The 13,701-nt window shown below is 41.4% G+C and overlaps 2 protein-coding genes across 2 annotated transcripts; both read left to right on the forward strand.

Moving 5' to 3' along the window:
- Nucleotides 1–252: 252 nt before the first annotated feature.
- On the forward strand, nucleotides 253–9,585 carry LOC308366658 (cationic amino acid transporter 2). Its single transcript, XM_080840386.1, has 14 exons — nucleotides 253–334; nucleotides 1,915–2,022; nucleotides 2,290–2,323; nucleotides 3,102–3,472; nucleotides 3,803–3,958; nucleotides 4,775–4,940; nucleotides 5,039–5,175; nucleotides 5,675–5,897; nucleotides 6,229–6,365; nucleotides 6,905–7,007; nucleotides 7,146–7,276; nucleotides 7,748–7,914; nucleotides 8,167–8,275; nucleotides 8,695–9,585. The coding sequence occupies exons 4-14, from the start codon at nucleotides 3,103–3,105 to the stop codon at nucleotides 8,823–8,825; spliced, it is 1,830 nt and encodes a 609-aa protein (XP_080696512.1). The 5' UTR covers nucleotides 253–334; nucleotides 1,915–2,022; nucleotides 2,290–2,323; nucleotide 3,102; the 3' UTR covers nucleotides 8,826–9,585.
- Nucleotides 9,586–10,070: 485 nt separating this feature from the next.
- Nucleotides 10,071–13,379, forward strand: LOC308366467 (platelet-derived growth factor receptor-like protein). Its single transcript, XM_080840179.1, has 6 exons — nucleotides 10,071–10,322; nucleotides 10,661–10,964; nucleotides 11,210–11,361; nucleotides 11,620–11,913; nucleotides 12,149–12,288; nucleotides 12,515–13,379. The coding sequence occupies exons 1-6, from the start codon at nucleotides 10,265–10,267 to the stop codon at nucleotides 12,728–12,730; spliced, it is 1,164 nt and encodes a 387-aa protein (XP_080696305.1). The 5' UTR covers nucleotides 10,071–10,264; the 3' UTR covers nucleotides 12,731–13,379.
- The last annotated feature ends 322 nt before the right edge of the window (nucleotides 13,380–13,701 follow it).

The raw sequence follows: 13,701 nt of genomic DNA on the forward strand, positions 1-13,701 counted from the left end.
CTCTTAGACCTCTAGTGACAGGCAGCGAGTTGTCGTATTTTACGGTTGATATGAGCGAGGCATTTTTGACATTCAGCATGAGATTTGCTTCCACAGATCTCACCCTGTGCAGAGCTTTTCAATAATGACCACATTATGGGCCCAACTGAAAAGTGGAGTGAGAAAGGCTACTTTGTCACTAATTCCTTTGAGTGGGAGGGTCAAACAGGCCACTCTTGTATATAATGTCGTAAAAATCACTTTGCTTCATCAGAGTAAACAGGAGTGGATATATTTACCAGACCTAAAGCTAACGACACTGTTGCAATAAGTTATTTTTGGAATGCACAACAAGGTAAGAACAAGAAATATTATTCTTTAAATATACCATGTTGCTAGGTTTGATACTTTTTAAGGGGTGCAAAAATGCAAAATGCAAAAATGTGTGAAATAACTGAAATTGTTAGTGTCATCTTTATGACGTATGTCACGTCTTTTGCCATCAAGATATCAATGTTGTTGCTGAAGACATCTGACACATGCTAGAGCAAGCGGATACATTTCCCAACTTCCCATTGCTCCCTGAATTTCGTCATGGGTGTAAATACTTTAGCAAATAGATCACTAGATTCTACTACAAATATTTTTCAAGACACACACAACACGTCTTCCTTAAGTTCTGGAGAAGTACCTCACTGTAGCGAGCCTCCTTGAAAACTGCCCTGTGCCCACGCAGGTAGGAGGAGGGAGGGCCTGAGGCATTGGTGCCAGGTGTAGAGAGAGCGTGGCAGGAGGCTGGATGCCGGGGAGGATTAGGGGAGCTGGAGAGGAACAGAAATCCCTTGATGGGAGACCGGACTGGAGGGAGGCACCTCTAAAGGCAGAGTGAGAGCGCTGGCCTACCAAGACCTAGCCCTACAAGCAGCTTTGTCTCTGTGCTCTCTCTCTCTCTCTCTCTCTCTCTCTCTCTCTCTCTCTCTCTCTCTCCCTACTTCTCTCTCTCTTCTTTCTTCATATTTCTATTTCACTTTCCTCTTGGTCTTTTTCCCTATTTCACTCTCTTTCCATCTGTCCCTCTCTCTCTCTCTGTCTGTCTCTTTCTCTGTATCTCTTCTTGTCTTGAAGAGGTCTGATTACTGGACCATCCTCCGGCCTCTGACCAGACTGATTGAGTTGAGGGGAGGATAAGTGAGTGGGAGGTTTGGTGAATCCCATCCATGCAGTTTAAAAAAAAGAAGGTCGAAAGCAAGGCCATGGACAGACAAACCGCCTTCAGAGTCATGATGCACACACAGCTGTGTTGCAAAAGCCTGTTCATACCCTGGTCATGGACAGTGAATGTTTGTCTAGGATTTTTCTGACTCCATATTTTAGCAAAGATGGAAATATTCTTGAGATGTAATTTCAAAGGCCCAAAGGGCCCTCAAACAACATGCTTCATTGAAAGGTACATCGGTTTGGTTACTACACCATATTATAATGTGAAAGCACAGAGAAAATGTGAAATGCCATATTTAATACTAATCTACTACATGTTCAAGCTAAATATTGGCACACATGTACTACTTTGTACCATAGTTTTGGTATCGTGGCATAATTTCATGTACCCTTGAATTGCAGTTGCTGAGTGGTAGTGAATCTACAAAGTCACACATCACATGTGCTTGAAAAGGTTCCCAGCGGTGCTGTGTATCTCTAGTATGACCTTATCTTGAGAGAGATTATCAGAGTTGAACATGGCCCCTGCTTTACTTAAGGATTACGCTACCAATCTCAGCAAATGGCGCTCGAAGAGGACTTAAATGATTTTCACTATTGGGCATCTGTACGCATTGTATCAAAAGCACCTCATAAATGTCCCAGAATAAAAAAGACATTTATTTTATCATCCATTTCTTTGTGCCTGTGTACGATATTACACCTCCCTTTATGTAGCTGTACTTCATAAGGAACAAGGAGGCTTGAAAAAAACTAAAGACCCTTTGGAATGTCGCTGAGTATACGGTCTGACCACACATAAGAACATGCAGTGCCTGATATAGAGTGAGTATGTTTGAATGACTTTGATCTCTCCTACAATAACCCGTTACACAAAAAGTCTTACAGTGAAATTTCATGACAGAAGGTATTGCAAAATATGGTATACTTTCTGTTATGTTGAGGGAGCAGGTGTAAAAGGAAGAAACTGCTTTTCCTCAGCACAAATTATATCAGTAAAGTTGATAAAAGTGTTTGCACATGAACTGGACATTTAAAAAAAGAAATTTGTGATTAGAGGAATAATGACCACTGCCAATTTTCTCTTCAAAGACAGCCCTCTGTTGCCGAGCGAAAACTAGAAAAGGTAAGTGCTGCAGCTTCTAAAGTATTTTTTTGTGAATTTGAAGTAATTTTAGTAATACACAACAGCTTCCTTTGACAAATTGTCCATACCAAGATGTTTGTATGTAAATGAACTGTTTACTGTTGCTTAGTCCTATTAAATTTGAACTGAATATGTAGAAAATAATTTATCCAGTGATATGATGAATTTTATTATTCAAGACACCAGATAAGTCATATATAATCCAAATGTCTTTCCCTCGATGAACTGTATGTATAGCCAAATCTATAATTTAATGTCATTCCACTTGCTTTTTCTGTGTTTTATACTTTATACGTTAATGCTTCTTTACTGTACTTCTGATCTCACCACCAATTTCCAACATAGACTTTAAACACTACATTTTCCGTCTAGCTGCAGTAACGGTAGGATAGCAGGAACAGCAGTAATATTCTGAATAGGAAAGTTTCCCCACCTAAGCTGTATGATTTTTGTTTTCAAGTGATAATTTATGTAATTAATTAATTAATGAAATGCATTCAGAGTTAACATGACTGAACCTCAACTTTCTCTCCCTCTCTCTCTTTCTTTTCTCTCACTATCTTTCTGTCTGTCCCCTCGCTGTGTGTCTATCTCACTTTAACTCTTTAACTCTCTATCTTTCACTCCCTCTAACTGTCCCTCATCTCCCTCTCGCCCTCTCGCTCTCTTTCATTGTCTTTCTCTCCATATCCCTCTTTCTCCCTCCCTCTCTCTTTCTCCCTCTTCTTTCCACGCTCCTTCTCTCTCTCTCACTCAGCATGGCTTGTCAGAGGGTTCGCTCCTTCCTCCTGGGCCTGTCCCGCAGGAAGCCGCTGGAGCCCGAGGGCGAGGTGTCCACCTTCCACCGCTGCCTGACCACCCTGGACCTGGTGGCGCTGGGCGTGGGCAGCACGCTGGGCGCCGGCGTCTACGTGCTCTCTGGCGAGGTGGCGCGCACCCAGTCCGGACCCAGCATCATCATCTCTTTCTTCATCGCCGCCCTGGCGTCCATCTTCGCCGGCCTGTGCTACTCCGAGTTCGGCTCCCGGGTGCCCAAGACGGGCTCAGCGTACCTGTACAGCTATGTGACAGTGGGGGAGGTGTGGGCCTTCATCACCGGCTGGAACCTGCTGCTGTCCTACGTCATAGGCAAGAATCTACATTTATCATAGCAGTAAACCTATAATAAAAAAATACAACTCATACAAAATACAACACATAGCTACAAAAGGAATTTGGCATATAGAATAAATATAATTTAACTATTATGAGGTCACTATCAAGGTTTTGTGGTTAACAAGATATTTTTACAATCAACAAGCACAGGATATGTATGATGCGTTTGTTTTGATTCAATTAAAATCAACGTAATTTGTAAACCTAACAAGTACCCTTTTACATTACTATGTGAATCACATGTTTTTTTTGGAGAAGGTTGGAGAGTTTAAGTGTCTCAACATCCTGTGATTGTTTATCAAGGCACATCAAGCGTTGCCAGAGCCTGGAGCGGCACCTTGGATGACATGATTGGGAATGTAATGGCCGACTACTTAAGCAAGCACGCCGCCATGGGCTTGCCTGGCCTGGCTGCCTACCCTGACGTGTTTGCAGCCGGGCTCATCATGCTTCTAGCAGGTCATGCATTTTGTTCATTAGGTGTTTGTTTGTTAAAGCTAAGTAACATGAGCTAAGTAAAGTAAGATAAGCTAGGTAAAGTAAAGTAAGTAAAGTGAGTAAGTAAAGTAAAGTAAGCTTAGTACAGTAAAGTAAGCTTAGTAAAGTAACATAAGCTAAGTAAAGTAAAGTAAAGTAAAGTATAGTATAATAAAGTAAAGTAAAGTAAAGTCAAGTCAAGTCAAGTCAAGTCAAGTCAAGTCAAGTCAAGTCAAGTCAAGTCTAGTCTAGTCTAGTTAAGTAAATAAGTAAAGTAAAGTAAAGTAAAGTAAAGTAAAGTAAAGTAAAGTAAAGTAAAGTAAAGTAAAGTAAAGTAAAGTCAAGTCAAGTCAAGTCAAGTCAAGTATAGAAAAGTAAATAAGTAAAGTAAAGTAAAGTAAAGTAAGTAAATAAAGTATAGTAAAATAAAGTAAGTTAGTAAGTAAGTGAAGTAAAGTAAAGTAAAGTAAAGTAAAGTAAAGTAAAGTAAAGTAAAGTAAAGTAAAGTAAAGTAAAGTAAAGTAATGTAAAGTAAAGTAAAGTAAAGTAAAGTAAAGTAAAGTAAAGTAAAGTAAAGTAAAGTAAAGTAAGCCAAGTAAAGTAAATAAGCAAAGTCAAGTAAGCTTAATAAAGTAACATAACCCAGCAATCACTACATACTACAATACTACACTACACATGAATTATTTTTTGAAAGATTGAAGATTTTTTCAGATTCCATGATATGTCAAATGTAAAATCACTAATCTGACAACCCTGTTTGTACATTTTCATAAAACCTTTGTTCTTTAATCTCAGGTCTCCTTGCTTATGGTGTGAAGGAATCAACAACAGTTAATAAGATATTCACCAGTGTGAATATACTAGTGCTGGTCTTTGTAATAATATCTGGCTTCATCAAAGGAAATGTTGATAACTGGTATATCACAGAGGAGGCTTTACAGAACGCTACAGCCCAGCTTGAGTAAGCTTATGGATTCATGTTTATGACAGTTGATATTGTTTCCTGTATTGCCATACATATCGTTTCCATTGCCATTATTCATTCCAACCCGTCTACAGAAATTTGACATCCTCAGTCAACGTGACAAGTGTATTTGGAGTTGGTGGATTCTTCCCCTACGGTTTTGAGGGAACACTGGCTGGAGCTGCAACCTGTTTCTATGCATTTGTGGGATTTGACTGCATTGCGACCACAGGTAATGTTGTTTAAAACTCCCTTTCAGAGGTAGTCTTTACTGGACTTTTAATAAATAGCGACGGATGCAGTGTGGTAAAACCTGTCAGTAATACGTCCTAATTATGGCTATCACAAGGATTCATCATAAATTAATTTATATATAATATTTGCTTTTATGGTCTGCCAATTTAAACAAAGCATAGTTCTTTCATGAATATTGAAATGACAGTGCTATGCAGAGTATATGTACATGCGTGAATGACATAATGTCACACAGACATGTTAAAAACAGCCACCTCCAATCATGTTTCTTGATCAAGGATTGATCTTCTGTTCCCTCAGTCCTATGCCCTTATCTCAGCAAAAAAACATACAATGGTTCCTGGCACTCTGACTCAGACTTTCCTAGAACTGTTAATAAGATATTCATAAATTAAGCAGGTCATTGGTTGACAAAACTGTAATAGGTTAAAAAGAGTCCCTGTTGGCGTACCTGAGTTGTTCCTCTGCACCCACAGGTGAGGAGGTGAAGAACCCGCAGCGGTCCATCCCCCTGGGCATCGTGGGCTCTCTACTCATCTGTTTTCTGGCCTACTGCGGTGTGTCAGCCGCCATCACCCTCATGATGCCCTACTACCTGCTCAACATCCACAGCCCCCTGCCCGTGGCCTTCACCTACATCGGCTGGGGCGCAGCCAGATACGTGGTGGCCGTGGGCTCCCTGTGTGCCCTGTCAACCAGGTAAAACTATGACAGGTGATATGCAAACTATTGCAGATTGGTCATGATTTGCTGTAATTTGATTTTATCAATACTACCTATGTAAATTGAAGTTGTGTGAGTGTGTGTGTATGTTTGTATATGTGTATCTATTTATCTAGCTAGTCTGTCTGTCTGTCTGTCTGTCTGCCTACCTATTTATCTGTCAGTCATAATATGCTTTGTGCAACATAATAAATGATGCCTTCTGGCAGGTTCCAGAATAACATTTTATGACAGAGGGTCAAATGAACGAAGCCAGTGTTCAGTGTTATATTGCATCTCTCAGATATTACCTCATTCTGACCTTCAGTCTCCTAGGCTCCATGTTCCCAATGCCTCGCGTTCTCTTTGCAATGGCGCGAGATGGCCTGATGTTCAAATCCCTGAGCAAGGTCAACCCTCGTCAGAGTCCCGCCGTGGCTACCATCGCCTCTGGCTCTGTAGCAGGTATAACACAAAACAGAAATAAACTGAACAAAATGGAGTAACTCCGTTAAGTTCCATATCCCTCGTTACACTGTAATGATACCATTATGCTAATTAGTGTGGAACAATACTTTGATTAGTGTGAAGGTCAATGTATGTACATAATGCTAACCTTAACCTTAATCCTGACTTAAATAAAATATATAAAAACCTTAATCATGATAAAATATATAACATATCAGTGTGCTTCTTTGTTATTTAATGTATTACACTGTATTCCTTATTAAGTAAAAAGGACTATGTAACATATCTCAAAATGTCTTTCCCACACTGTGCTGACGCAAAAGCCCACAAGACTCATTTCCCAGTGGTGAAATCACTGAAAACTGTTTTTATGCTACAGTGCACATTTCCATCTCCACATCTCACCTCCTTCTCCCTCTAACCCACTCTCCACAGGCCTCCTGTGCCCACCACCCTGTCACAAGCTTGATGTTTTGTGTGTTCTATCGAAAGAGCTCAGCAAAAACGGCATGTTTCTGTTTTGTTTTTTTTCTCAGCAATAATGGCCCTTCTATTTGACCTGAAAGCCTTGGTTGATATGATGTCTATCGGGACCCTGTTCGCCTACACACTCGTGGCCATTTGCATTCTCATACTCCGGTTTGTACCTCAGCTGACTCAACCGCATCAGTGTGTATATAGAGTATAAATAGACATAGGCTTTGACTCTTGCATCTGATACATTAAAATTCAACAGGTTTTTCCCCTATCTTTTTCTTACTCACTCCCTCTCTCCAGGTACCAAGAGAGTACATCTGAAGAGAATAATTTTCACATGTCCCCGACCTCCACGTTTTCTTTTCTCAAACCTCCATCCTACCCAACGAAGGAAACTTCAAAAACAGTCACAACATGCACCATATTTGCTGGTATGAATCCAGCACCAATCATTGCATAACACCTGTGCTTAACCAGCTGGAACACCTAGTATTTATCTGTCTCATTAAATGAATAATAGATTATAACATAAACTATTATAATATAAAATAACATTTTAAACAGCATTGCAGTTTATTATGTCCAGTAATATGTTATAAAACAGAACATTGTAGTTTATTTTGTCATGTAGTAAGTTGTAAAACAGAGCATTGTAGTTCATTTTGCAGTATGTTGATAACCTATACAATATAAAAGGTATGTTGATATATTAGTGGAATATATTACTAGATTTAGGGGAGTGTATTTCAATAAACTTTTGACACTACTCTTCCCTGTCCTGAGACAATTGACCAACTGAATGATTCACAGTTCTTGAATGTAGGACCAAACGGAGACACGTCCTCACACTGGCCCACATCTGTTTGTGCTGTTTTGATGTGTCCTCGCCCACCCTGTTGCAGCTGTCGTGGTCGTCATCCTGAGTGTCTTCATGACGAAGGCCATCCAGGCGCTGCTGCTGCTGGAGGTCTGGAGCCTGCTGTGCCTGTCCGTCATCCTGGCCGTGCTCGTCCTGACCACCCTCATCATCTGGAGGCAGCCGCAGAACCCAGCCCGGGCTCCGTTCATGGTGAGGGCCAGACCAGACGCTTTTCTCCAGGGGTCTCCGTGTAATAAGCATTTTGGTCTGGGATGGAGTGAAGGGAAATTATGTACTTGCTGAAATGATTCTGAAGGCTCTTGACAGCTAACCAAGAAAGCAGGAATGAAAAAAAAAGCTTGCGCTGCTCAGTAAAAGCGATTTTTTTGTGTTGTACAGTGCATACTCCCAGACATTCAGCTGAGGCTTCCTCAGATTGATTAGGTTTGTGTCTCTGGACAGGTCCCCTGTCTACCCCTGCTTCCCGTGGTGAGCGTGTTCATCAACGTCTACCTGATGGTCCAGCTGGGGGGAGACACGTGGATCCGTTATGCTGTGTGGATGGCTGTGGGTGAGTCAGCAGATCAAGCCAAACAACAGAATAGCTGTGGTCATCCCTATTTACTTGTTACTTAATTAGATTCACTGTCCATGGTGGTTTAGATGAAGACCATTCTTGTCTTAAACACATGTCCACTCACACACACACACACACACACAGACACACACGTACATGCACACAAAATCCGGTACATACATGTACAGCACCCCATACCAGTCAAAGCTCATCCCAAAGCACATAAAGATACTGAACACACACAAGTACATACAGTAGATATAGGCCTATGTGTGTGTGTGTGTGTGTTTGTGTGTGTGTGTGTGTGTGTGTGTGTGTGTGTTTTGTGTGTGTGTGTGTGTGTTTAAAAAGTGTTATTATGGATGAAAAAATATGATTATGTATTATATTGCCTCCCGTCTCTGTGTGTGCAGGGATGCTCATATACTTTGGGTACGGGGTCCGCCACAGTGTCCAGAAACAGAGGCTGCTCAATAACCTGGTCCCCATAGAGACCATTGAGGACAAACCTGGGAAAGGCGGAGCCAAAGAAGAGTGTTCATAAACCTCAGGAACCAAAGTTTGTTTGTATGTCAAGAGCTCAGCCTTAGTGCCACGGATGGATGCCAATGTTGTTTAATAACACTGGGCAGGAGGAATGTTAGTGAATGTTTTTATGTCTCTGAAATGCTACCATTGAAGAAGGCTTACTGTTGTGTGAATGGATTTTTTTTGTACAATTCTTTTTATATATTTAAGTATACCTTTAATTTAGTGTCAATTTAAATCAAACGAAAATGAGAATAAATGTAGAGAGACATGTCCTTATGGGGAGCTGAGCAGGAGAGTTTGGCACATGTTTACATTTTGTAGTGATGGTCAGATAAATTGCTTCTGGGCCAAATATTAATAACTAATTGACTGCTCCGTAGCTGCATTAGCTGTATAGCAGAATTGTCTAACATTGTGCATACTGTTGCCATTTTACGGACTTTATATAACTATTAATAATGACATTGCTGCTCAAATGAACTGTAAATAAAGAAACAACCCCTACACTAATCTCAAACATGTTCTGGCTTAACTAGTACAATTAGAGTCAAGGTCACAACCTGGTCATGCACACTACTTTGTTTCCCTTGAGTAAGTTGTCAAGAAGAAAGGCTTATTACCGTCTTAGTGCCCCAAACGCAGACGAAACAATGTACCCATTCACACAGGCTTACCTGTCCTGTATTTACCGCAGATTAGGTGCTCAAATTCAACACCAGGCTTGGCTCCTCTGAAAACTGGGTCACTGCACTGTAAAGACTTTTCAGGGTATAGATTGCAAACTCAGTGCCCTGACAAGCTCCAGTCTGATGAGTTCTTATCTCTTAATGAGTCTTACGTAACCATAGGGAATGTTTACAGCACAGTAAGACCATGTTTATTACAAATTTAGATTCCGTGCAGTATTGACGAAGCAGAAGCAATGACCCACTTTCTTTTCACTTTGGGGGGTTGCTTGGTGGAGTAAAACTGCACAGCAATGATGTGAACTCACTGTAACTCTCGCAAGTACTTGTACTCAAACTTTTCGTGCATCTCGTGTTTTGCACCATGTTTGGAGGATGTCCAGAATGTGGGTTGCACCAGGGACACTTTTTCAGCAGCTAAATAAACATTCTTTGCTATTACAAATGTGGGGGCCTACCCCGGGTGGCTGCTGATTGGCCTAAACGCAGTTAAAAGGGTCCATTGAGCCGAGTCGGAGGAATTTAGGGTGTTCATGCCAGTCTCCTGACAAGAATTTGCATGACTCCGGTAAACAGCTGACCACTGACTTTGCACGCACCTTCCCTCTGCTCTCTAGAACGTTCCTCTCTCTCTCTCTCTCTATCTTTCTTTCTGGTCTGTCTGTATTTCTCCATCATTTTGCCCTTTTTCTCACTGAACTGCTGTTGAATTTCTCCCGAGTTAATCTCTTGCTCACCGTCCGGGGTCGAAGTTAATTCTGCAGCAATGAAGTGGCGGATGATGTTTGGCGCCTTGCTCATGTCCCTGCTTGTCGTTCAGTTTGGTAAGTCTCTTTCCTCCTGTTGCCATATGGTCATGTTTACAACTGTCTGGTTTACACTGAGGTTTGCCTCTTCTGTGACGTATGACAAATAGATAGTTCTAGTACTGAACTGAGAGGAAAGAGTATTTCATTGTAGTACGCAGTGCATGCTCAATATTTTATTGCTAAATATTTAATAATGGTGTAAAAAACAAAAGTAACTAAATAAGGCAAAAACCTCCTGCTGTGGAGTTAATTGGGATTTGTAGTTAGGAAGTCCTTGTTCGTCTGCCAACAAGGGCCCTGTTGTGATTTCGAAAGCACTTACTCTAATATCCTTGTGCTGCCTTGTTCTGAAGGACATTGCAAAAACGAGGACAAGGATGCAAAGAGCGCCACAGAGGAGAAACCTAAGGAAAAGGTCCGGACGGGGAAAGGAGCGGGGAAGAAAACCAAGACTTCCACGGCAAAACCAAAAAAGAGACAGCCAGCCCAGGCATCTCAGGGGACGTACCTCACCCAGGTGGTGAACAAGGGCAAGTTTCAAAGGGTGGGGGACACCCTGAGCGTGCCTTCTGGGGAGACGCTGGAGCTCCGCTGCAAAGGGACTGTCCAGTGGGCGGTGCCCTATTACCTGGAGGAGGAGGATGCTGGGAGACTCAAGTAAGCCTTTCCAATAGGTTGCCATGTCAACAGTGGAATATATGTCAATGGTGAAAGTAAAGTGTTCCCATATCCTTAACTAATTTGTGAACAGATGATGATGGATGATTTTAAGATCATAAATTCAAATACAATAAAATATATAGAGGCAGCAATGAAAATACTTTTTACCTTTCCTTATACTATTTTTCCTCAAAATACCTCAAAATGGTTTTAATTACGCAGCTGTTCTTTAAAAAAAACAGAATGATTCAACATGATCGCTATGGCACACTGATTTTGGCAAACTCCACTGGAGCGGACACTGGCGAGTACACCTGCTACCCCATGTACTGTGAGGAGACAGACTGCCGGAAAGAGTACGACAAAGCTGTCAAGGTCTTCATCTTTTTCCCAGGTGACGCTCTCTTTTCTTTAAGTGACAGAACTAATGAATGCAAAAGCTTAATTTACAGTAAAAAAAAAGAAAAACCAATGAAAAACAATATATTAGCTTACTGTTTTTGTTGTAGGTTTTGGCTTCCAACAACAACCAATATTCAAATGTTTAAAGTCTGCAACAATAACAAAATTTAAAAAGTCTAAACTGCAATCAGCATATTCTGAGTAGGGTACCAGTAAGACACTGAATAAAACCGTTCTGACTCACCTACAGACCCTCAGGAGCTTTTTGTCCCATCTTCGGACTACTACGAGGTCATCCAGCTGCGCACCAACTGGCCTACCGTCCTGCCCTGCCAGGTGACAAACCCCAAGGCCAAGGTTACTCTGCACCGGGAGTTCCCCCCTGAAGAGGTGAAGGTGGACGGCACAGAGATCACGTATGACGTGAAACGAGGCTTCACCATCCACCGGCCAAAGCAGTACCATGCCGGCTCCCTGTCCTGTGAGGCCAGCCTGGGCAACCTCAGGCAGAGCTCAACCAAGTACATGCTCATCTATGTCAACTGTAAGGATTTGGTCAAGAGACTTTTTTTCTAAGCCATAACAAATTTGCAAACTGACAACATACCTCACAATTACAAAGAATTTCTATATAGAGACTTGAAAACTGTATCCCTTAACTGTAACACAATACCACTGAAATCCCATAATGTCTCATTTAGTGTCCGTAAAAATTATGTCATAATGTCTCAAAGAAGAAGTGAGTAATTTGAACTGTAACACCTGCACTTTTCTCATAGACCCGGCAGCCCCTCCTGCCCCTGTTATCCAGGCCTCTGCCAGCTCCGTGTCCGTAGGGTCAAATCTCCAGGTCACGTGCATTGTGGTGGGAGAACAGGATGTTGTTGTGGAGTTTACCTGGGAGTATCCAGGACAGCAGGTAATTTACTCAACAGTGACACAAACAGCAAGGCTCATCTCCTTGCTACACACTAAACCAGCAATGAAACTGACTCTGAACCCAATACTGATTAGTCTTGTAGTAAACTTGCCATATAAATACATTTGAATGACTTCAGAAGTCACTCAACAGATTAACAAGGGTCAACGTTTAATCCCACTGCCAAGATAAAGTCTGTGAAATGCCTGTATTTTTCCTCCGACAGATTGGTCGACCCCTCTACACCCAGGATAGTGTGGAGCCAGCCAATAACATTGGCCGTCTACGGCAACGATCCTTGTCCGTCCTCATGGTGGATGAGGTGAGGGCCGTGGACCAGGGCACCTACACCTGCACCGCCCAAAACCTGGAGGGTTCACGTTCCGCCTCCACCACAGTGACAGTGGTGCCCAAAGCCAATGCCAAGCCCAGGAAGCCGTAAGGGGACGTGGGGAAGGATGGGTATAAACTGGAATGTCTTCACCTGATTCTAGTAGCACTTTCCTATGGAGTAACTTAGTGTTCAGTCTTCATTTTGTGCTAATGCACACTGTCTGCTGAGCTGCTATCTATTTATAGGACCACATTTTTGGGAAGCACCATGAAGCATCAAAAGCAGAATGCATAGAGTTCAAATGCAGAATGCATAGAGTTCAAATGCAGAATGCATAGATTTTAAATGCAGAATGCATAGAGTTCAAATGTTTCTGATTCTATCGTAGAATGCATCCATATAAACTACATGAATATGTCTAATCATCACTGATTATTTAAGATGGCTGAGCAATGGATGCAATGCCACCATGCTTACCATATACAGTAGAAGTGAATTCAGAGTGTTTAAACGGCAAGTAGATGGGTCTGTTTCCAATCATGGCATTTCCAATTATGGCAGGTTTTTTTTAAAACGTTGTGTCAGTTATGTGGCCTTTAGATGGGAAAGTGACGTAAGAAGACTCTATTAAGGGTTTAGTTTTTTATATAAAAGGAATGCAGGGGCTGCATAAGAATGTATGATTGTCTCATGTTCTGTGATTTTTACACGATTATATCTTTTACGTCTTTCGTAATAAAATATTCACAAACACATATTTTCATGATGTATTTGGACTGTTTTTTTTTGTCCTTTCTGTAACTGTGGAAGCAGCGCAAAAGCAATTATTGCAAAAGTCTTTTTGCTGCAAAAAATTGTTGTATTTATTTAGTTTTTTGCATTTATTTATATATTTATTTAGATTCCATTCATTTGGTGAATTTTCCAATAAGCAGCACTGGCTTATTGCACACTAATAGCAGCAGGGGGCATCATTTGAGAAAGTGGCAGTAACGGCCTTGGGCCGACTGCTTTCTGAATCTCATTAAATCATCAAAGACGCATAGAATGTATAGACGTTTTAGCAAATTACATAAATT

Source organism: Sprattus sprattus (genome assembly GCF_963457725.1).
Source record: "Sprattus sprattus genome assembly, chromosome: 6".
Lineage (NCBI taxonomy): Eukaryota > Metazoa > Chordata > Actinopteri > Clupeiformes > Clupeidae > Sprattus > Sprattus sprattus.